General features: G+C 36.0%; 1 protein-coding gene across 1 annotated transcript; it reads left to right on the top strand.

Moving 5' to 3' along the window:
- Positions 1-11,091: 11,091 nt before the first annotated feature.
- Positions 11,092-24,904, top strand: CD81 (cd81 antigen). Its single transcript, XM_051213942.1, has 4 exons — positions 11,092-13,165; positions 15,365-15,478; positions 20,495-20,578; positions 23,973-24,904. The coding sequence occupies exons 1-4, from the start codon at positions 12,983-12,985 to the stop codon at positions 24,045-24,047; spliced, it is 456 nt and encodes a 151-aa protein (XP_051069962.1). The 5' UTR covers positions 11,092-12,982; the 3' UTR covers positions 24,048-24,904.
- Positions 24,905-25,832: the final 928 nt, after the last annotated feature.

The following is a 25,832-nucleotide window of genomic DNA, read 5'->3' as shown; positions in this document are numbered from 1 at the left end:
GTATATATGTGACTCGTAAACGTGCTCCATTGTCTAGCTCAGATCACTATATAATTCGTGTTCTACCTAAAGTATATGGAAAGCATGGGAAGAGTACACTCTTACATCAAACCAAGAAAGTCAAATATAGGAATTACTCAGACGAAAGCATCCAAAATCTGAAAAACATGTTTCATACGACTAACTGAGAATTATTTACAGATGACTCACTGGAAATCACTACTGATGTTATCACCTGTTACCTCAAATTCTGTTTTGATATTTGTTGTCTCACTGAAACAATTTCTGTGAGTTTTGATCGACTTACATCTTCACAACTAAAACGACTACGGAGGGTGAAAGAAAGAATGTACAAGGAGAGAAACTCCAATGAAGTTCGTGAGCTAAATGGTCTGATAAACCTAGAGATTAGACGTCTCAACTCTATGTTTACTCGAAAACTATTGTCTTGCGAAAACTCTCCAAGTATGTGGAAACTCTATAAAGAACTTACAGGTGAAAGAGAGTTTAGGAGCGATAGCCAGCTGAATTTTTATGACTTAAATAAGTCTTTTGTACGTCAGCCACCTGATGTGATGCTCTCTTTATCCACCGGTTTATAGAATAGCTGTGTTCCTAGTTTCACTGAAACTGATGTCCGAAGATGTCTCCAGTCACCTAATTCATCCCGATGTTTGGGACCTGATGGTATCCCAAACCGCCTTTTTAAGAAACGTGCTGACGTCCTATCTTATCCATTCACGATTATCTTTAACAGATCCTTCTCATCTAATATCATGCCGGAAATGTGGAGGAAGATGAAGACAATCCCTGTACTCAAGAAAGTGTATGGTGATAGGAATGTGAAAGTTAGACCTATTGCAATAACTTCATCCTTCCTCAAAACCATGGAAAAATTATTAATACTTCCACTTCAGCCTGCGACAAAAGAGCATATTGATCCGTATCAGTTTGCTTACAGATGCAAAAGAAGCACCTTAGATGCTGTTGTTGTTCTGCATCACAATATAGTGTTCAACTTAGAAAAGGGTAAGAAGTATATTCGATGCGCTTTTCTGGGCTATACTTCAGCTTTTGATTCTATACCAAGACAACGTTTGCTTAACAAGTAAATCAACATCAACACTAACAGCTGGATAACCAACTGGCTATGTTCCTACCTCTGAAAGGGAACAGCACACTGTATTTGGAGGAAAGTGTTCAGAGTCTCTGCTGTCTCATGAAGGTGTACCACAAGGAGCTGTTTTTTCACCTCTTCTTTTCTCTTTTTTCTGAATAATCTGCCATCCTCCACAGAAAACACTTTTGTGAAATATGCGGATGATCTCACTGTATGTATGCCTATCTCTTCCTCTTTACTTCTCATAGAAATGAATGGATTTTTGTCTCGTATTGATTGTTGGTCTGTTGGTAATGGTCTCATACTTAATCTGTCCAAATATCAAGCTGTGAACATTAGCATGGGACATGAACGGCATCTAAACATTATGTTGAGATCCCATAGTGCTTGTACCATCGGAGACTCTTTGATAAACACAGTGTCGAAGGTCAATTATCTTGGTGTCACCTTTTCCTCTGATCTGTCTTGGTCTTCCCACGTTTTATTGTTATCAAAGAAGGTTTTCCGTCTGACTTACTACATAAAGAGAATTTGTCAATTCTTTCATATTACCTATTATTCTTTACTTTTCCCCATTATTCTTTGCTGGGCTTTTGAGGAAAGACTTCGCTGTATTGCGGAGAGTGCTGAACGCAGTTAGTAAGATGTGTGGTGAATCTTTCGAGGTCATAATTAATGTGGTTGTGGATAGACATCCAAAGTCATGCAAACTCCCGGCAGGTGTTATTTTATCAGATACTAAACCTCCGCTTCACTCTTATCTTTCTCTTTGTATATCTTCTGGTAGAACGAGACGTAATTACATTAAAATCGATGCACGCAAGCAAAAGTATAAAAGTTCTATAATACCTTAACTAACAAATATACTCTGTGACGAGTAGGTTGTTAGAGTTGACCTAGTCAATAACCTGCATTCTAAACATGTCTCTTTTTTAAAAGTTGTACAGTATTTCGGGTTCATTTTAAACCTTTTATTATAATTTATTTTGACTTTGCCACTGTAAGAAACAAGTTTAAAAACCCTGTGCCGAAGATTCTATATTGTACTAAGATATAATATTGAATAAAGCCATTAATAATAGTAATAATAATGGTAGTGCCAGTGAGAAATCACTTGGCTCTTACCAAATCACTCAGCAGTTGGATCACTTAATGTCGAACAGTTTCCCAATCATCTTTGAGATCCAGAATAACCGAAGCACATCAACCAATTGCATGCGATGGAGAGAGGCGTGTGGTAGTGATCTCTCTTTTTTCTTGTAATTATTCTTTCCAATAAATTCCTGTTATAACATTCACATTTAGCGATAAAGTCAGCAATGCAAACACGATATGCCGATTCAATGAGAGGGAAATCCTCACTAGGTATCAATCGCGAGTTGCGATTTTGACGCAAGCTGATGGTTAACGCAATCCTCGTCAACGTAAAGTGGGCCACGACAATGCTGTATGACGATCGCCTGAAACCATCATGAGTAGCTAATCATACTGTTGATTGAGGATTAGCCAGTGGGAAATAAATACTGTTGCTTTAGGTGATTCAAAATTACTAGAAATTTGTAGCGTTGACGAATTCGAGGTGCCTGATCATATCACTAATTGCGATACAAAAATATTCACCTACATAGTATCAATTTTAATAATACGCTCAAATGTTTTGTTCTGAACGCGGCTAACAATTACGTGTTAGTTTAGTTATTATGCTAGTGTAGTAAGTTACCTTAGCAAGGTTACTTCATTTACGTACCTATGTTAAAAGTCTTTTTAGACACAAAGACGTATAACAATAACGACTATGATGGATTTAGTGGAAAACTTCGAAGGCGGTTCAAATAATTATAAAATTCAAATGACATGGAGAAGACATAATACAACTCATGTGTAGGTTAGGTTAACATGCAGGTTGATGAAGTATTTAACAGTTAAAAAACAATTACCTTGGCCAGCAAGACAAGTTTAAAGTTAAGACTACCTATGGAACTTCAGTTAAGAATATGACGAGTTATAAAGGTTCCATAAGAATTTACTATAATTAGCTTAATGATACTTACAAATATTTGGCAGAGGCAATTGGGACTAAATGTCTAATGATTTTCTGAATCTAATATGCTTCGTCTTTAAACAACACACTTTGGGAGTGGTTTGTAGGAAATATAAACGGCCAGTCCGATTGAAAAAACATACATTGTACGCACAACAACAGTAAATCATCCAGCAAATTAGTTAAACTTACTTACTTACTTACTTACGCCTGTTACTCCTCGTGAAGGAGCATAGGCCGCTCACCAGCATTCTCCATCCAACCCTGTCCTGGACAATCCTTTCTAGCTCCGTCCAGTTGTGATTAATCGTTTTCATATCTGCTTCTATTATACGACGCAATGTGTTCTTTGGCCTTCCTCTTCTCTACTTCCCTTCAGGATTTCAAGTTAGGGCTTGCCTCGTGATGCAGTTTGACGATTTGCGCAATGTATGTCCTATTCATTTCCATCGTCTTTTCCTAATTTCTTCTTCAGCTGGAAGTTGGTTTGTTCTCTCCCACAGAAAGCTGTGTGCTGATTGTATCCGTCCAATAGATGTTGTGTATCTTGCGTGGACAACCATTTATAAATACTTGTACCTTCTTGATTGTGGTTGTTGTAGTTCTCCAAGTTTCAGCTCCATACAGTAGAACTGCCTTGACGTTCGTATTGAAGATTCTCACTTTGATATTGGTTGAAAGTTGTTTTGAGTTCCATATGTTCTTTAATTGTAAGAATGCGACCCTTGCTTTGCCGATCCTCGCCTTTACGTCTGCATCGGATTCCCCTTGTTCATCGATGATGCTTCCCAGGTATGTAACGGATTCTGCATCTTCCAGAGTTTCGCCATCAAGAGTGATTGGATTGCTGTTTTCCGCCTTGAATTTGAGGACCTTGGTTTTCCCTTTGTGTATGCTGAGGCCTACTGATGCAGGGACTGCTGCTACATTGGCTGTCTTCATCTGCATCTGTTCGTGTGTACGTGATAGGAGGGCTAGGTCATCTGCGAAGTCCAGATCGTCTAATTGATTCTGAGCTGTCCATTGTATTCCGTGTTTTCCTTCAGATGTCGAGGTCTTCATAATCCAGTCGACCACCAGAAGAAAGAGGAAGGGAGAGAGTAAACAGCCTTGTCTGACTCCGGTGCTTACTTGGAATGCATCTGTCAGCTGTCCTCCATGCACTACTCTGCACTATAGACCGTCGTATGAGCTCCGGATAATATTGATAATCTTCTCAGGAACTCCGTAGTGTCGAAGAAGTTTCCATAACGTCCTCCTATCTACACTGTCAAAATCATTTTCATAATCAATGAAGTTGATGTATAGTGATGAGTTCCACTCAACTGATTGTTCGACGATGATCCGTAGTGTTGCAATTTGGTCTGTGCACGACCGATCCTTACGGAATCCAGCTTGTTGATCTCGAAGTTGGGCACCTACTGCATCCTTCATCCGGTTCAGCAACACTCTGTTGAAGACTTTCGCTGGTATTGACAGTAGTGTAATGCCTCTGTAGTTTTCACATTTGCTCAGATCTACTTTCTTTGGAATCTTGACGAGGTGTCCTTCTTTCCAGTCCATCGGCACTTGTTCCTCCTCCCAAATCTTTTTGAATAGAAGATGAAGCATGCTTGTGGTTGCTTCGATGTCTGATTTCAGTGCTTCAGCTGGTATGTTGTCGGGTCCTGCTGCTTTCCCGTTCTTGATTTGTCTGACGGCCATTCTAATTTCTTCCGTAGTTGGTGGATTGACATCTATAGGAAGATCTATGTGTGCTGCTTCGATGTCCGGTGGACTGATTGGAGCCGGCCCATTCAGGAGTTCCTCGAACTGTTCTACCCATCTGTTACCCTGTTGTTGAATTTCGGTGATTGGCTTGCCTTCTTTGTCTTTGACCGGCCTCTCTGGTTTACTATATTTCCCTGCTAGTTTCTTCGTTGTATTGTGAAGCTGTTTCATATTTCCTTCTCTTGCAGCTTTTTCTGCCGTCGTTGCTAGTTCTTCCACGTATTTCTTGTCGGTTCTAATGCTCTTCTTCACTTGCTTGTTTGCTTCTATGTATTCAGCTTGTGCTTGGACTTTCTCTGCTCGTGTTCGAGTGTTGTTTATTGCTGCCTTCTTGTTCTTCCTTTCGTTGATCTTGTCCAGTGTTTCTGTAGAGATCCATTCCTTATGATGGTATTTCTTTAGACTCAGAACCTCTTGACACGTTGAAGTTAATGCTTCCTTGATGCCTTTCCAGTTGTTCTCCATACTAGTTTCTTCTTCTTTCAGTAGATCTTGTAAGGCTTGGAACCTGTTGTTGAGAGCTATCTTGAATTCATTGAGTTTGTCAGTATCTCGCTCCTGGACTATTTTTGGAATTTGGATTACTCAGTAGATTTGACATATATTAGGCCATTATGACGAATAGTAATGATCCAAAAGTAACCATAATAAACACGTAGTAATGCAACTAATTCCGTGTTCGGGTTCTTACTACTCCGGTAGCTGAAACGGGGTTCGCCTAATTATGGTGACGGAATTAGACGAAAGACTATTATTTATGGCGTATTCATCTGTTTTTTCGAACTGGAATCAGATCAGCGAAACACTAGAAAATATATTGTGTTTTTAGCGGTCACAATCATAAGAGTACATGCGGCAGAATTTATCTGTGATAACGATGAAGATTCCTTTCCTGAATATAACAGCTAAGCAATGAGAAAGTATAGAATTTGTCTTCCAGTTGTAATGTTACGCCTTTCGCATCATCAATTGTAGAAGCTTATTCCCCTTATTTTCTTGTTGAGTTATGAATTATACAGAATAATTCGCAGTTTCTTTCATACATCTTTGAGGATTAGCATAGGGCTTGAACATTTGTATTCCTGGCTTACCCATTTCGAGGTTTGGTCTTGTCAGTCTCCAGTAACTTTTCAGATTTGTTCAGACTCAGATTCGCAAAGCAAAGAAAAAAGGCCTACAGCCTATGTTGTTCATTTTCTGGTTTGCTCACATGAGTGCCTAGCCTTATTTAGAGGGAGTCGATTGAAGGTGCGGACACCACTGCTTTAAGTAACCGATTCCAAGAACTGATGACTCGGTGTGAAAACCTGTATACCACGGTTATTTATTCGTTCTTGGCTTTTCTACCCTTTTGCATTATCTCGATCTGGTAGGAAGAAAAAGAAGATATATTAGGTCCAGAATGATTTCTTAGAATTCTATACATCGCAACCAGATCACCTCTTAATCTGAGGTAGGACAGAGTAAAGAGATCTAGCTTTTTGAGCCGCTCTTTGTATGGTAGACTCCAGAGTTCACAGGTAGCTGCGCTCTGTAACTTTCCCAGGATATCTCAGTCAACTTTGAAGCAGGAGCATGCAGCATGGACAACGGCGTTTTTCCTCTGAGTATCTTTTATAGTATTGATATTTTAATTACGCATCAAGACTACTGTTTTTGCTTTAGTTGAATTTATTTCAGTCAAAGTAGTCTCCAAGAGTATCGCTTTTTTCTGGAGAAGTTTATCATCTGTATTTTTGAGTACAGATACAAAAAGGCACTGGTATTTGCTTTCCTCGTTGAGTATGTCATTTAGTACCGTTTGTGTTCAAAGGCGTCAGGCTATTTTTGTAACTACTGAAGTCGGATTTCTTTATTGTGGTGTACAGACCTCTATTTCATTCGTGTTCAGTGTCTACCAACTTTCAAGGCTTGAAAGACACTTGTTCTAGAGATCACTTTTCGCTGTTGTTCTTCCTGTGAGGCCACAAAACAATTTTATGGCCCAAGTGAAATATCTTTGTGTCAGACATGCATGCTATTTCCCGGCCGATAATGGAATCTATGTGAATCTACGGCTTTGGTCTCGGACTCATATATCAGCGCAAACCAGACTATGGGGGGAGATCTGAGCTGCGTAGAGGATGTGACCAAGAGATAAAATAAGGTAAATGATTGGCTTGCAGTCACACCCAGAAAGGGAAAAGTAAGAAACCAGACTGAAACCTCTGTGTCTGACTCCAAATAAGAATCGGATTGCAGGGAGATTTCCGGAATTACAGTTACACAGCGTGTTAAGACAGACCCAGCTGACAGGTCAGTGATTTTTTGTTATTAAAATAATCTTTCGAAGAGGAACTAAAAGTTAGATTTGAGCACGACCTCAACCACATTAAGTCTTTAATAAGCAAACTACTCCCAGAAACAGTTTCAGGAGTCAGAATATGTAAGCTTCATAGAACATGACAATAGGTGGATTCTTAAAGTGCTCAGAAAAGCCGCCTTTTGCAGGTTAACGTTACTTCGGCTGAAGAAAGAAACATAATACTGGGAAACTCACACAAACTGAGTTGATCCAGAATATACGTCCGCGAGCACCTCAGTCTGGTTGACTTTATTCCGAACCGATCGGCAGAAGTAGAAATAAATGGTGAAAAACAAAGCGCTTAAGGGTTTTCAATTTGTAAAAGTTCGGAGCGAAACGATCGCCGAATTATTCTGGGTGGTAAAGGAAAGTTCTCCACAAAATCAAAGATGTGCTACACAAATGCTCACAGCCTACTAAATAAAATTGTGGAGCTCAAGATAATGATAGTTATCGAAAAACCGGATGTCACTGCTATCTCGGAAACATGGTTAACGTCAGAAGTGTTTGATAATTAAATTCAGTCGATTGGTTTTTGATCCAGTAGGTCTGACAGACTAAACCGTAGGGGTGGTGGGGTTATCCTGTACACGAAAAGTGCCTTAAACATACGAGATGTTGAGACAGTGACACACGATTCATGGACATATGGAATGGTGCGTTGCAGGCTGAAATGTAGACGACAAGATATTGAATTAGTTCTAGTATACCACAATATACCGATCTTCATGATTGAGAACGAGCCAATCAGTCTGTGATATAGAGATTGTTCTCCTAAGCTCACCATTCGGACTCAAGCATACAATATTATACTGGATTAGCTATTCTGTCAAGATAACCTATAGCATGCTAACTTGAACTTTCACACTAGGGCTGTGTGGCTGGGATAAAATGGAGAAAAATATGAAGAACTAAAGATGTCCAGAAAATGAAAGACACAGTTATTAGTTTCCTTAATAACACTCTCTTGAAGCGCTTTCTGTTCTCATAAACAACCTTCCTTGTTATAATTTCTACTTTCCCTCCATCATTTGAATTTACTACACCTTGATAAATATAATGAGTTCTTGTTATTCATCATTGAATCCTCTCATCTGGAGGCTCTAATCACATTTCATTCTAACAAAAAGGGCTAGTATGAGTTTAATCTACAAATTCATCCTACCTCTGTCTGTTCCACTACAAAATGTTAAGGATTGTTTAGCGCTCATATCCAAGTGCCTTGCTCCTCCTTTGTTTATCTTTTTTCAGCATCACACTCTCAGAGCACAGCCATGGAGCTTTTGACGCCTGGAACAAACTTGACGTACTTGCCTTCTCAAGGTCGTAGTTCACACCAGGCACTCTGCAAGTCTACTTAATAAGAACTCTGAACTTGAAAAGTTTTGACGCATGACTACTTAGCATGACCAGAATTCTAACACGTTTATGCCGAGCATGGATCCAGTGTGTAACGTGGACGCGATGCCGCTTTGAAAAATATTTTAAAGACTGTACTCAGTGTAATACTAGAGCATAAACCTAGTCATTAACTCTCCAAAACATCTACACGAATGTACTGATATTCACTTTTGTCGATTTTACCTATTTAATGACCCTACTGTGAGTAAACTAATGTTAAATTTCGTAGATCATGACTGTAAAAATGGTGTGTGCCTGCCCTGATGGACTTCAACAAAGCATTTGATAAGGTGCCAACAAACAGACTGTTCTTGACGCTGGAAAATCCAGGCATTGCCGGACCTCTCTTAAAATGGTTTTAAGATTTCCTTACATAAGAAAGTTAGAGTAAATCTGAAGTGCTCCTCCTGGAGACCGGTTCTTAATGGAGTAGTGCAAGGTTCCGTCCTAGGTCCTTTACTTTTTTTACTGTATGTAAATGGTCTTCCAAGTATATATCAGTAGCCAATGTTACTATACGCTGATGACGTAAAAATCTGTCGAGAAATAACAGGAGACGTATATATATGCACACCGCAGGCAGACTTAAATATTGTGATTAAGTTGTCTAACGAGTGGCTGATGTCTATCAACGCGGCAAATTGTATCTACATGTACTTTGAAGATACAAAGATAAATTCTTGTACCCGTGGTCCAGTCTCACAAGGATCTTGGGGTAGCAGTGAGTCATGATCTTAAGACCACGGCGCACTGCCTCGAGGTTGGAGCTAAGGGGTTTAGAACCCTATTGGCTATAAGACAAACACTCACCAAATTAGGTACTACCATGTTCACCACAGTATACAAAACCTTAGTGAGAATTAAGCTTGAGAACTTTAATCCTCTTCATTTTCCCTTTCTCTCAAAGTAAAGAACACGAACATTTTTTATTGAACCATGATGTAAATTTTCTCATTTACGTAGTTTTTTTCCGAAGTGCGTTTAATGTGGTAACTTATATTTGCGAATTCCCAACCATTTTCAGAGAAGAATTCTGGTTCTAATGTCCAATCCCCTGAGTGAAAAGGGTATGGAATTTCTCCCATTTTGCTTTGAAGATGTTAGTTCTGGCTCAAGCTGACACATTGCTCTTGGAAATGACATAGAAATCAACAACTAAAACTATGATTACTAATGCCTGGGAATGACATATGATCAGACTATATGAAGATAAATAAATAAAACAAAATAATCTTAGACGTCATAAGTACCTAACGTCCAAATTCACAGTTGGGTTATTTACTTTTTCTGAACAATCAGATAACCTATAACGTTTCGCTTCCACGACCTTTAGCGGCGGGAAGATGGGTAGAGGATGGACTACGTTTCTCGTCGTTTCATTAATAACGTTTAATGTAATATTTCTCGTAAGTCTCCGTAATCCATGTTCATGTGACTAAGTACTGAACATATTTTCGATGTGCTTTCTTCTCCAGAACCGTAAGATTAGTTTCCTAGTATTACTGTGTTCATCTAGTTGACTGAAATATAACTAAAGACTTATTTTTCATTCTTTGGGCATGAATAAATATTCCAAGTTATGATATATCTTTCGTCACATATTCGGAACACGTACGTTCAAGAAATAACATACTTTGGGGAAGTTTCTACTGTTTTTAACCTCGATCATCTTCGTCTGTGTAGTGTAATTGATCGGTCAAACAAATGGTGAATTTACATAAACCTTCCTTATTTGTACGTTTATAGGGGATTGTAGACGAACAGAGAGGTTGGTGCAAAGACCAGATGTAATTGTTCCATTGTCTGGACGCGAGAATCATATCCACTCACTCAATAGTAGTTTTATCTAGACGGAAATAATGTATACTTTAGAATTTAGCAATTATTAAAAACATAGTATTTCTAGTTTTTAGCATAAACCAGCCCAAGCATTCTGGTACCAATACTTGTTTTACGGGTATCGAGTTCTGATTAACATCTGAGGTTATAGTGTGTCGTGGCAAATTGTTAGACATATTTAAGAATTGTTGTTAGTTGTATCCGTAATTTTAGCTGATTTGTGTTTGGTTTTAGAGTTAGTCACTGTACCACGTAGTTTGTCGAGCGGGAACCTCTAGTTCTGCTTCAGTCAGGGTTACTGAATGACATTACCCATCACATATAGGCTTAATTTGAGGCCTACTACATAAATCTACACTTCCTAATACGTTTCACGACAAAGGAATAAAACAAGAATGGAAAAATTGTCTCAGGTTTCATATGAAATTTAATAACTTGCTTTTTCAAGATTCTGGGTAAAATTAATCATTATCAGAATAGGGATATCTGGAAATTTTAATTTCAACAGTTGAATTCATAAGCCAATCTAAGCTAGACCACCTTTAGGAACCTGGGAGCACTGAATAACTATGCAGTCCTAGTATGGGGTTCCTCAGCAGTTCTCATCCACGACTCCATACTAGGACGAAACAGCCGTCCAGTGCTTCCATATTTTCTATGGCGGTCTAGTTTAGATTGACTCATGAATCCAACCGTTAAAATCAATTAATTGATTCCCATTGATTGCCCATAAATTACGTACAATGCCCACATTATTATAGCAGGAAATAAATAATTAACTAACGACTTGAGATCGGTGCACATTTCAACCTCATCACTAGTTTCAATGGACTGAGAAAAGTCACTATATTGTTACTCATTTTCTGCCATCTTGTTTTCTCTTTTTATAACATTATACTCTTGTGTAAAGTGTCTTGGAGGTCGTATTATGCACTGATAAAAAGGTTTATATGTGAGTTAATTTACGAATAAATATTACGGGAAGTCTTTGCTCTTATTCTTTCACATACTTTTGAAATAGCAAACTGCTTCCCAATGCATTCTTGAAATTTGAGGTTGATTACTCATTTTAACTTATCCAAGCTTACACCCAAATAGTATACCTTTTAAACAAGCAGAGAACCTAGTCGGTGACATTTATAAGATATATATACAGACAGAGTTCCTGTTGAGTGTTGTGACACTGATTTTTCGATCTTATCTGGTTTCAATTCCCTAGGGAGACGAGTCGTTGTTTGACTCAAAAGTCCACAAATTGACGATATAGAAGAGAAAACCGATTTGCAATGAGTTTGGCAGAAATTTATCCCCGTAGGTACTTAAGTAAATAAATAATCTCAAAATTTTATCCAAAAATATGTCTGTGCCTGTGATTAACTGTGTTAAACGTTTCTTAACATAGTGACGAAGAATCTTTAATATTATATTTATAATTTTAAGCTGAGTGTACAGGGTCTCAAAAATCATCCCATAAAATTTTGCTCCTTGTTTTTAATTCCCAAGTTCCTGCAATACTCGAAATTTCACACTTAGTCATTTTGTTTGACTGAAAATATATACTTATTTTATTTGTGGCTTCGGTGATATACGCTTGTACACGAAAAGAGAAGTATGCATTCGAACAATGTTGTGTTATTTGTTGTATTTATGTTATAAGAGTACAGAGACCAAGCAAGATAACAAAATGTCATCCTTACTGACTAACTGAATCACTTATCCTTTCATGTAGCTAATGTTTAATCAATTAGACACCTAAATAAGGAAAATCAAATAAACGTTTCTCTCAAAAAAGTAACCGAACTCATTGCCCAGTAAGTTTGATAGGATAAGTAAATAAAAGAAGGGATTTCACAATGAAACCATAAAGTCATTCGCTGCTGAACGGAGTTGTTTATAAAAGTGTATTAGCTGGACATGTTTTTTCACCCCATTCTTCGACCACAAATTTTTTCATTCAACTTTTTAATCAAATTGGTATGATCGTTTTTCTTGTCCTCTTTTTTTCTGTCCCACTTTAAGGTGATAACTTAAGCCAGTACATATTTGTGCCGTCTTTGGTTGTTTAAGATAAATTTTATTATAGAAATTAGAGGTCGGTGTTACGACCCTCCGTTCTGTTTTGAAATCAAAGTACTTAAATTTAGCTTTTACAGTTCTTGTTAATTCCCACATGTGTTATTTTGAAATGTTTTGACGGCTAACAAGCTAATAAATTATTCAAAACTTACGGTTATTTCAGTCATTTAGTGGACCAAACCTATTTATTATTAAACCGATCTATTTAGTCTGTCAAAATCAGTCATCGTTTAAGTTTTCTCGATTGCATATGGATTAATTATTTTCATATTTACCAATATATTCTCACTATTAATAGTTAATTGGTGCCGCAATACTATGTTTTGCCGTATATTGTTATGTGGATTCATTAATTCAAAGTGCAGTATCTCGTTCTGGACATGCCGATAAAATGCAGAACTTATTATATGCTCTTATCGGCCTAGGCTTGTTAACGATTGTTGTGGCTGTTTTTGGATGTTGTGGAGCATATCATGAATCTCGCTGCCTACTTGGAACATACTCTATTTGTTTAACTATTATGTTCGGAGTTGAAATAGCTACAGCAGCCCTGTGTTTAGTATTTAAAGTTGAAGTGAGTAAATTGTAACTACTTAACCTATACTAGACGGAAAGAAGAATTATTCAGGCTTTAGAAAATATTATAATGCGATTTAAAAATGAATCAGTTGATAAAAACTTTGACAAAAGTGATTCTTACCGTGATTGGATACAAAAAAGCGTACGTTTTCTTCATATTCACCATTGTTTAATAACCAAAAGGATTGAAATTTATTCTATATTTTGATGTTATATGCTATCAAATTAAATTTTAATCTATGACGAATGAAGCGAAAATGACGATACAATATAATTTTGATGTAAATACCTTAATATTTAAATTCTCTGATGTTTTTTCAGTGGATATGGCCACTGAAATTTTGTCTAGAATATTATCTTTCGTCAATCTATTTTTTGTCAGCAATCTCATAGGATTAATTTAGGGCATATCAATTCATCAGAAGGTTGTGTTTTGAAACAACTGTAAAATCAAGATTTACTAAAAACTGGAAAATGTGAAACAAAGATTTTTCATGTCATTGAAAATTTTGTTCTTAGTTTGAAACACAGTTGAGTCGTGATATTATCAGTTCGACTCAACAACCAAGTAACGGGTCGTGTAGTCGACTTTGGCCATATTCGCAAGTGTGGGAGTTGATGATACTTCTGGACTATGCGGTGCAAATAAGGTTGTGCAAGTTTCGGCCTTGTAACGCACCAGTTAAAAGTCGAGTAATTTAATCATTTTTGATGAGGTTTTCTGTGAGCTGGATAGTTTGGTCGTGGAGCTTCTACCTGAAGTTTGTGCTGATGATGTCGTTCAGACGAACGATGAAAGCTCCACGACCAAACCATCCAGTTCACAAAACAAAAGTATCAAAATCATCCACCTGAGTTACATATCTCCACCATCTCAAAATCATATGAGCGTAGTACGCTTCTCGTTGTTCGAAAATGGGACAATTTCGCCAAAAGGTAGACTTCCACCCTAGAACAACTGTGTTTTCTCCACGAATGTCTTCGTCAGCATGTCCTACTAACAAGTGTAAGATACAGACTTCCAATCAACTGCCCACCATGGCACAAGTCCATGAAGTCATTGACAAGTAGACTGAGCCATGTTGGTGGGTGTAGACTACCTGGTTGGGGACCGCGAGATGATAGCAACCAATGGTTAGAGACCCTGAATGACATGGCTCAAAATCGTTTGCAATGACACAGGTGCATCCACTCTTTGTGTTCTCCCAAATTCTAATCTGAATTCTTCGTGTTCCTTTTTTCTTCACTGGATTATACTCTTTGAATAACATCTTCAAACTCTAATATTTCCGATTAGTGCTTATACTCTTACAACCTCTACCACTATGGGATTTGAATCGACAACTGCATCTCTGTGCTAATGTGGTGTGGCAACTCGAACTGATGTACGTACGTACGAAGTTCTACGTTGTTACTGACTGATCAACTGCCCATTGGGATGGAGAATAGCTGAGCAAAGTAGAAGAAAAGTGGTACACTTAATGATAACCGATGCACATTACAGGATCCGCAAATACCAACATGTCATAGAATCTAATCACTAAACTAATACTATGCAACTGTTTATATGGCAGGGTATATATTTCCCTGCCTGACGTTACAACTGTGTAACAAAACTGGTGACCTTCACTCGCTCACTAGCTAACACTAGTAAGATTGTACAAGCCACTCAAAATATTTGTATTTCTTGGATCATAAAGAAAACTTTTTAAACTTTTGTTCTTATCACTCTAGTTAAATATTATACTAAAAGGTTTAAATGAGTGATGGAGACGCAGAATTCGGAATTAAATTTATGATAAAAGATTAAAGTTGAGCCAGGTCAGGTTCATAATTTTTTCGATATTTTAGACATTCCGTAACGAATACTGTCACATAACTGTTCGTTAGTCTGGTCACACGGGTTCGAATCACATTGGAAGCGTCAGTTCCCTGAAGATTACAGGTACGCTTTATTAAGGAGTGCTAGCTGAAATGAAACTTTAGTGCAGGGTTTATTGCCGACTACCTGATAGAATTCAATCAGCGTTAAAAAATTCTCCGGACAAACATGACATTGTTCACTACTAAATGATCAATCACTTATAAAGGTGATTATAAAACTCAGTTCATTCGTAATTTTATTGGAAAATAAGACAGTCGCAGTTGTTTTCATTGACATTTTTTCATTTATTCTGTTCTTTTGCTTCTACAGCTTCATTGTTGTGGTATCAACGGAATGAATGATTATCCAGGACTAACTGTCCCATTATCATGTTGTATTCCGAAGCATCGAAATTGTCCAGACAAATCTGCCTCGTACACTATAGTAGGTGATAAGTATAATTTCTCTCCAAAATGAATTGTGATTGCTTATCCGTTTTGTTAAAATGGTTGGTTTTCATCAAATAAAATTTTCACCGATATTCTATTGTGTCAATACCTTAGTTTGACCATAGAAAATGAAGTGGTTGAGCTTGCTAATCACTTCACTCGTCTTGGAAAATCTAACAATTCAAACCACTACGTACCACTGCTTGTTGTTTTTTATGACTGATTTTCTAATTACAGTTTTAATATACCAACACTTAATGTTATTATTTCAATTCTAACAAATAATTTAGACAAATATGTAACCTATCTATCTCTTTATGCTAAGAGTGTGAACAGTCAGTGGATAAGCCAACGGTTCCTCGCTTCCGACTTTTCTAATTGATTAGAACTATATAATAGGTAGTTACTTGTTTCTATTATAATAATTATGATTAACGACAGTTCGTAATACTACTTCTTCGACTACAACACTCAGTCGATTGAAAGTAAATAACCAAGGCAGTTAGAAAACGAAAAAAACTGAATTATTTACTTCTAGTTAACCGGTTACATTCAGGGGATTAGATAAAAAAAGCATGTCTGTCGATTGGGTCGTTGAAGCGGTTAGGACATATGGTACTCAACCCTAACCATCACTTACGTCCAATGTGCAATACTGGCTAATATGTCTGTATATGGGAAAAGAAAGCTTGATTTCAGCATCCCTTACCTACGTCTGTTATCTCTCGTGGAATATAGGTTGCCGATCACCACCGAAGCTTAACTGTACAGCGTAACGTTGGCCAATATGATTTAAAATATTTACTATGGTGCAGGTGCTTGCACTTTTTATCTTCTCGATATTGAATTCTAGCACTCCTTCATACATAACCTTCCACTCTATCTTTCCGTATTATACTACCAATACTCAGTTTTTTTCATTGCCATTTTTATAAAGATTTTTTTGACTCTGTTATTTATCTCATTGTGTTACTGTGGTACATAGACTTGGAGAGACATACACCTGTCTCAGGCTCTACGTTGATGAGGACTAATTTTGTTATTCTACAGTACATTCTTTAGGTTGACATCTTAAACCTACTAATAACGTCAGAAATGCCCTTGATAAGGTATTCTAAACTTGTATCGGATAATATTAGCTTTATGCTACTACAAAACTCGATTGCGAAATAGTTTCAGAGTTCTTGATTAGTCTTAATCATTACAATATGTAGGACAAATATGAATTGATTCAAGTTGGCACACTCGAATTATCAATAACAAAACGAAGTTAACGAAGCACAAACAGGAAAATTATTAATAGTGGTATTCGTATTAGTTAAGTTAAACACAGGACGCGTAGTGCAAAACCCTGAAGGAAATTGGGAAATGAAGACTGGTGAATCGGCATTATGTCACCAATCGCAGATGTGAAAACTCAAGTTTTATTCACAGTGTTGATGAAGTTGTCGTTATTCATCAGTTGAGGTAGTTAGAATATGTGTTAAGTATACCAAAATAACGTTTACATCAACGGGTGATGTTGGCTTGTGCAGGAGTGAGCTAGAAAAAGTTAGGGTCGGACTAAAGAAGATATTGAATCAGTCGATGGGTTCATAGACTGTTGGTTTGAGCTGAGTAGATAGCTACAAATTACGTGGTTAGGGCTCGCTTAATAAATGCGATCAATGGTTAAGGACTGTGTGATCTGGGTCACGATCAGTCACATTGGTACATATGCACTCTTTTTGTGAGTTTCGGTATTTCTTCAGACATAATTTTCTGCTTTCTTTTTTCGAATAATCTCAATTTCCAATCTTTCTCGACGTCATTTATGCTATATTATTTTGACGTATTTTGGTATTCGTCTCTTTTAATTATGTTAACGTAATATGGCGACTTGGACTGAAGTACATGTGTGCTCGGGTGTACGTTGGTGGTGAATGAGTCACTACTATCAACATGTGACATGCTTCGAAGTCACCTGTTTCGTTAGTATGATTTGATGAGGGTGGCTATTAACAGTACCCTCAAATCGATAAGGTCCCCTAACAGATATCTTCCCAAGAATGTGTTAAATATCTCATTATGAGAATTTTATTTCAGATTTCATCGGCGTTGAACTAACCAGACAAGGATGGAAGGAGCAAGAACCATGGGTGACTGACTTAGCCATGCTGGTTGTGTAAGGGTTAGTGATTCTACCACTCGCCTAGCTACCAAGACATAAATAAATGCAGTGGGGTTTAAACCGGAAGGCCACTGGCTGAAAAGCTGGTTTTCTAAACACTAACCTACTAGTGGAGGAATCGGTCACTCAGCCATAAACATCGTAGAACCTGGCATATGTGCATCGGTTCACGCTGGTACGTCACATCAGCTCAGCTAAGTGGAACTATCAAGGTGAATGCCGAACTAGTGGTGGGACTAGTGATAGTAGTAAAATATGCGAAGGGAATTCTATTCGAGAAGGTTGAATAAATCTTCAGAATAAGAGGTGTATAATAAATTTGAAAACCAGCATATATTGGGGGATAAAGAGTAAATGATTCTGAGTTATTGCACTGTTATGAGCTGTGTCGCCCAATATTTCCAACCATTGGTCATAGTTATCGCTCTGGCCCCAACCAGATAGCCTACTTCTTCCTGCTTTTGTGCTTAATTTCATCCATCCCCCATTCTTTTATTCCGTTTATCTTCCCAAGGCTACATTCATCGTGTTTAGCTTTCTACTTCAGTTAGTATTACTTGTCTACCCCTATTTTCCATCTCTATTATTCCATTACTCTCTATACTGATGTGATGAGCTATGGGGTCGTGACGTGACTCATATTCATGTTAGATGCTATGTTATCTGTTACTGACTGAGGGTTACAGGTTCTGTTTCAGCTATTATACGTGTTAACCACATTAACAAATGCTTCAAACACATCCAAGAATATATCTTAATCAATAACTTATATACCTTGCTCCATGGTTGATAAACTAGTATGCACACATTTGTTATATATCTGTCAGAAACTATATATCGATGTATACGTATAAGCCATTTATCAGTTTATAACTTGCCTTACACTTTTTTACTTAACGCAGAGGATTCATATATAGTGAATTATTCACTAAATGACCTTGTGCATTTCCCTACCTTTTTTGACATTTTGGGGCAATATAATTTGTAAATTGATTATGGTGATGATGGTGGTAGTAGAAGGTAGAGATTCACGTTTTCTCCTCCTGTTTCTTCTTCCTTCATCTTTCTTTATGAGACAAGAGATTAAAAGTAACCTGTCTTACTTTTTCATAGGTCAATTATGTGCATTTTTCCAGAGTTCTCCTATTTCTTTATGTCTTACAGAATTTTTTTCCATGCCAAATATGTGGGTATTTATAGCTATTTCATCTCTTGGGTCTCATTTTGACTAACAGTGATTTCCTCTTGTACATATATCTGACATGAAACTCACTTTTGGGATGGATTATTCACTGTTTTTCAGAATTTATCTTTTCTTCAGAGTTTGTTAGATATTGGATTGTGTACCGAATAAGAAATGGACTGTTCAACAGTTATTCCCAATGCTACCTTTGTTGTAACTCACAAAGTATAAATTTATTTACTTGACTTCAAATCACACCATGTGAAGGGTTAAGCGTGGTACAAATCTGTAATCCAATGGTAGAAATTCGAATACTATAACCACTAAGCCTCCAGGGCTACCTTAAGACCATATGGCATGACATCAGTTGGTTGATTAGGTTAGAAGCCTACAAGACTATACATAGAATTTTTCGGAATGGCTGTTCTTTACCACTTTAAGCGACTCGAAAATTAACATTCAAACTTAGCCCAGTCATTAAGCATTCATAACTCAGATAGTATAAATAAATAATTTATTGTAGTATACTAAAAACGTCAAGATGAGAGGACATATTGTAGTTAAATGGACAGTTAGCTCTTTGATTTCAAAGCTCAAGAAACTTTATGTTAAGTTTGTGAATCATGTTAAAATATAATATGTACTTTAATTTCACTATCTGTTTTTATAAAAGATTGATTGCCTTCTAACGATCAGTTTGTAATAAACGAAGACTTAAGCGGGAACAACCGGTTGTATTTAAACACAAGATTACAGAATTCCTTGATAAAATATTAGAATCATACACTAAATACTTCATTTAGGAATTTCCATCATTTGTCCTTCACATTCTGCATGATCCTTCTATTCAACAATTTCTTTCTATTTTACCTTTTGTTCTTTTTAACTCAATCTTCTTAGCCTTCTGCTATCGGGTTTTCCACTCCCGGTTGGTGTTACATACTACTTATTTCGATAGACATAAGTAGCATACACCACAAGTTTATTTTTGGTATGCTTATCTATGTTAAGTGTTTTTATAATCAAATATTGAAAGGTTTTACTTAGTTATTGGTGAAGTAGGTACAAATTATTTGTTACGGTGTTTTAAATTTGAAAAATTTCAAGAAATACTATATTAAATATAATTGGTTGATCAGTGTTGTACTGTTTAATCAATTCTTTCAGATTACAATCTGTACGATGATCAAAATCTATGACTAAAGATATAAAATTACACGATCTGTTGGGAATGTTTGTTAAGGTTGAAATATTCCCAGTAATTTTGTGTTTTACCAACTCGTTATTCTTACTTATCATTTGTATGTGTAACGATTGTTTTGGAATATTTACATAACTTATAGCTTAACATCATGGACTGACTTCAGTTAGACAGTCACTGAAAACCCGAATGCACTGGACAGGTTTTCCTTTCTATTAGTATGTCACTGGATGCCAACTTAATAGTCCAAAAGTGTCCTAAAGGTCTTGAAATCGACCCTGTTAGCGGAGATGTACGTAGATATGTATTGTTAATGAGTTCAGTGCTTCCTGTTTTTCAGTAATTGTCTGACCATAGTTGGTCTAAAATGCGAAACTTCAAATTCAACAATCTCCAGAACATCCTATAAAGAAATGTAAATATTACCAGTAATTATTTAATTGCGTATGTTTTTTAGGGGTGTAAACAAGTAATTAATGATTTGGTGAAAGAAAAATTTCTCATGGCAATAATCCTTATTATGAGTGTTCCAGTATCAAAGGTTAGTCTTAGTTTGTTTGAACTGCTATTTTAATTATCATTTTATGTATGTATATTGTTAATGTAAATAATTGCTACTGCTACTACTACTCACTTACGATGATGATCTGGATGAAGTAGTGATTTCGGAAGGTACGGATGGACGATTAATTATGCGAAGCCATGTTCTGCAGGGCATTGGCTCATGTTGGAGTGCTTAACAAAGGAAAGTTAAATAAATATCAAGTAGGATTTAAATGAAGTGAAATGGGAGGAAAGCAAATATATTATTTCCCGAAAATTCGACCCAAGCCATTCGACAAAGGAATTTTTAACGGTTACCATTTTGAATCACGCGCCTACCGTCAAGCCAGGCTCTACAAAACATATCTTAGATGAGTGATTCCCAAGGATACTCTAAAATGTATAAATACTGACTTTCTCACTCATGGATCACGAGATGACCCTTTGACTTCCCAATGTTTCCTCACTTGTTTAGGTGTCGAGTCGAAAGTTGATGGGAGATCAGTACAGATTAATTTGAGAGTTTTAGGATATATCTGTTCGTCGAGTTTGCTTGTGTATCCATCTTTCGATTTTCTTAGTTATAACCAGGTTATAACAGTAACGACGGTTTTTACACCAACAGAAAAATGACTTGTCCACGTTTTAGAAGAACACAGTTATATCTGCGCCACTGAGCTACTTGGCTTACAGTTTTTTAAACATTAATTCCTAATATATCAACTTCATCCATGAAATCTCCACTTCGACAGTGAGTAACTTCGTGTATCACGAATATGTCTAGTGCTAGGAAGACCTATTAGTCCCTTTTATAAATTTTGATAGAGCAATCAAAAAACGGAGTTGATCTGAAAAGTTTGATATATTTGCGTTGTACATTTCGAACAAACTGTTTTTATAAATATTTGTTAATTCCTTTTTACATGAAAGTTAATAAAATTCAAATAAACAAAGGGGTCATTTTAAACAAAAGGAATGAAAAAGTTCATATTAAAAGAACAGAAATTCGTCACACCATCCTAGGCTGTAAAATGGCCTAGGCTAGATGTCAAGGTTACGACAAATTATTTCTGTACACAAAAAGGAAGTTTGAATTTTTCAATAGCCAAGGCTTCCACAAACCTAAAAATTTGTTCTTGTCAGTTGATGTTGATGTTTATCCTATACTCCATTTCAACTATATGTTTTGCTATTGATAAACATGGTTTTCGACTTCCTATGTTTATCGGAACAGTTGAGACTAACTGGTTCTGAAGCCATATATATACATGTTCTATAAACATCCAATCGAAGGTTATGGAAAATGTGTCTAGACTACCTCATAATAAGTGTCAAATGCACTGAATTCATGTTTATTCTGATTTATGAATAATAGACACCTTTATGTTTGCTCCTAGCCTTACTTCACTATTGAAGTTTTAAGTTTTAACCATATTCCTTCTAATTTAATAATCCCTGTCTGAAACGTCTCATCAGTCACACTCGAAATAACTGAATAGCGACTAATGTTATGTTTATCCAGTAGTAGCCACACTGCAACTTGATTGATAGAATCTAATCAATACTAAGGGTTTAGATAAACATGATGCTGGTTACTACTCAGTGATCAGCTCATATAAAAATCGACCTGAAGGAGGTCAGTCGCTCACTGATAATATCTCTGACATAAAGAATGAGGCTAATGATAAGCGCTAACTAATTAACACAGAATTTAAGTTTAACTGGACATTCTTCACAATTGTTTCCAGTTATAATCCATGGATAAACATTAAATTAGCCAATCAATGAGTCACAAGGGACGTAGAATCTGGCATCAATATCCATATCATCACAGGAATCTGAAATTACTAAGATAAATCCTAAAGTAGTAAGAACAGCAACTGCATCAGTGATAGTTGAATACATTAATCATAGACAATATAACTTAAGAAGAAAGAATTAATTCGTGGGCAAGGAAAAGATCTTTTAAAACTCGAGATTTAAGAAAAGAAAATAAGTGAGTTCATCTGTTCAAATTTAACCAATTCTTAGCCATATCAACTAACGTCTCCAACCGTTAGTTACTAGATTCTACATTCATCTACACGGCTTTTCCGCAATAGTCAATAACTTGATGGATTAATGTCAAGTTTTGGTTTGTCTGCCCATGAATTTCCTCCAACTAACAACGGTCATTGAGGTAGCCAGTGATTGGACACACGTAATACGTATATTTTGTTAATCATAATGATCATATTTTTCTAATATCCCAACTTTAATAGCAAAATTTATTTATCATTATAGTAAGTGATTGAATTAATCCAAGTGGATCCATATATTAAGTGTTTGTATGAAATTAGTAAACGAGATACACCCATTAAAACATTAAACAAGAAAGATTGATTCAGTGAAGAGTTCTGCTTTTCGGTGAATTCATTTTCAAGGATGTACAATCACAAATATATATACTTCTTTTTTCAGGATGATAATAAACCTCTGTTAGACATAATGACAGTGAGGTAGAATAAGTAAAGGTATTAAAATTATTTTTTTAAACAGGTGAACTAATAATCGTTTCTATAGTCCTCCTGATTACATTTAATCTTAATTTCAACATTTTATCGTATCATACTGAGCCATCCTTTCCCAATAATAATTTCCTTATCTATCTTTTGATGAATATTTAAACAATTAACAATTAAACGTTTATTAGTTTACTGGGCACCCGGGGAGTATCACAGCCCTCACACAAATCAAATGAGATTTGTGTGGCGCATATGTATCTGGTGCCTCCTTGTACCAGTATTTATCTTTTCAAATAAATAAATAGTTTACTTAAAATGCTTGTGAATTAAGGCAATATCGAGGCAATAGGCACAGTATGCACATATGCCAATAAGACTGATCAATTACCGTTCTAAATAACAATGACAATATATAAGCAAATACCACCCTGAAAAAAAGAAGTATATATATTTACTGTTGTACAGCTTTGAAAATGAATTCGTCGAGAAGTGAGCTCTTCACTGAATCAATTTTATTTAACGTATGAAATTAATCGATAGTTAAAATCCGACCCAAAATGATTATTTATTCATTAATGTAACTGTTATGTTGTGATTTAGAGAAAAGATTGACAGTTTGGTTTGTGCTGTGAATTCAATCTATGTATATGTATATTCACATTTAATGTCGCCATTTATATTTCCGTTACTTATGAATAACTGTACTTCATTTTTTCGTCATTAAAGTTTATTTTATTTAACACCTTGTGTTTTCTGTGTTCATCAATTGAACATCAAGAGTACTTTTTTTTCTCAATCCCATACAAATTTTGTCTGTTTCAGACCAAGTTACTAAGTTTCTTTTATTTTTTATAATAATATTTATTTTGGCGATAAAATCCTCTGTAGGTTTCAACAAATTGTGCAGGGTACCCAAACCATGATCTGTACAAGTGGATTAGAAAGAAAAAACGGTATAAATGAACAATATTAATGTACAATAGGGAATATAATTCAGATAACAATACAATGAAAAATTAATTCTTTTAATTAAAAGAGTTTCTTTCAATTTTATGAAGTTAAGTAAAAAATTACATCTGGATCTCCGCTGGCCTCAATTCTGAAATATATACGATAACGTCTCAAGTCATCGAATTACGCGATGTCTAAAATCTCAAGTGAAAAGTGGTGATGGTCTTAATCAATAAAATTCGTCCAGCTAATTAAGGAGTAGATAAGCAGGTTATTGATTACTATTCAGTGTTTAATTGAAATGTTAATATCTCAGTCCTACAGAAGGTCAGTCACATCCCGTGATAACGTTTCAAACTCCGAAGCTTAGTGATATGCGTTTTTAGTCCTGAAAGGAGTTTCCTCAATATTACAAATAAGCCTTACTTATGATTATCAACTGGAACGAAATCTTTAGTTGCGATTCACTGACGCATGCAAATTTTATACAATCGCCTTTCATATCATGGTACCATATCATTGACTAACTACCTTTTTACACTCGATCCCAATCTCAGTAAATAATGCCTGATTTGAAAAGCCCGTATGATAGTCGCGGACTATGTACTTAACTCACCTAATTCAATATTTCAAGATGGTAACATATACAAAAAAAGAATACTTATAAAATCACAATCAGACGGGTAGAAAATCCCGTTCATCCATACGAAAAGCAAAAACATCTTACTATGAAACAAATACTTATTTTCAGAAGGGGTTTGTGGAGATTTTAGAAATTTCACAGATTGAAATCATGAGTCAATCAAAGCTAGACCACCATGGAAAACCTGGAAGCACTGGACAGCCGTTTCGTCCTAGTATGGGACTCCTCAGCAGTGCGCATCCACGATCCCGCACCCCGCGAGATTCGAACCCAGGACCTATCACTGCTTATAATTTCAATCTGTGAAATACTTATTTCACAAGAGATAGTCAGTTTCATTCAGTAGTGATAAAAAAACAACAACTAAACTTTACTGACTGGTAATTACATTTAGATGATGGTGATAACGGTCCAATGGTTAAACACATTCCATTTAAGTGTTACACAAAAATCTAGTTTCAATACCAGTTATATAAACTTATGCGTTTGGTAAATGAATGATATAAAAATTGAACTTTCTTAATGAAGATAAAAACTGAAAATATACATTTGACTATTTATTCAAATGGATCATATGATCAAATGATTATGAAACAATAATTGTTGTAATTATTATCATTACAATCTCAACTAGTTGGTTGCAGATTTGCACTACACTCTATTCAACTTCAATTTCGATCTGTCTTATTTATAATAATAATAATAATATTCTTAGGAATAAAATCAATGATAGATGTTGTAGTGAACAGAACACGAGTGGGGACAATCGAATGTATTTGACTCGAAATTACAGAACTTGTCAATAAAATCTAACAATCATAAAGTAAATGCTTAATTTGCAAAATGTCCATCAATTGTCTCAAAATGACTCAGACTTCATTGTTCTTGCATTCTGTTCGATTCTTTACTGCTCGATCCTCTTGTCCCTTTGCTGCCAGACATTCTGTTCCTGGCTAACATCATATACTATTTATGTCAATATAAGTAGCACACACCACAATGCTATTAAAATTGACCTCATTTATCTTATTCGTGTTTGTATAAACAAGTCTATTTTTAGAATAATAATACGAAATGGCATTGATAAAAATTAATACCAGGGTTTCAGGATACTTTTTTTTTAGTTTCCAATTATTGATTGTTCAATTAAAAGG

This window comes from Schistosoma haematobium, chromosome 3 (genome assembly GCF_000699445.3).
Source record: "Schistosoma haematobium chromosome 3, whole genome shotgun sequence".
In the NCBI taxonomy this organism is placed as follows: domain Eukaryota; kingdom Metazoa; phylum Platyhelminthes; class Trematoda; order Strigeidida; family Schistosomatidae; genus Schistosoma; species Schistosoma haematobium.
Note: the sequence above shows the minus strand (reverse complement) of the source record. Positions and strands in the feature narration are given on the sequence as shown.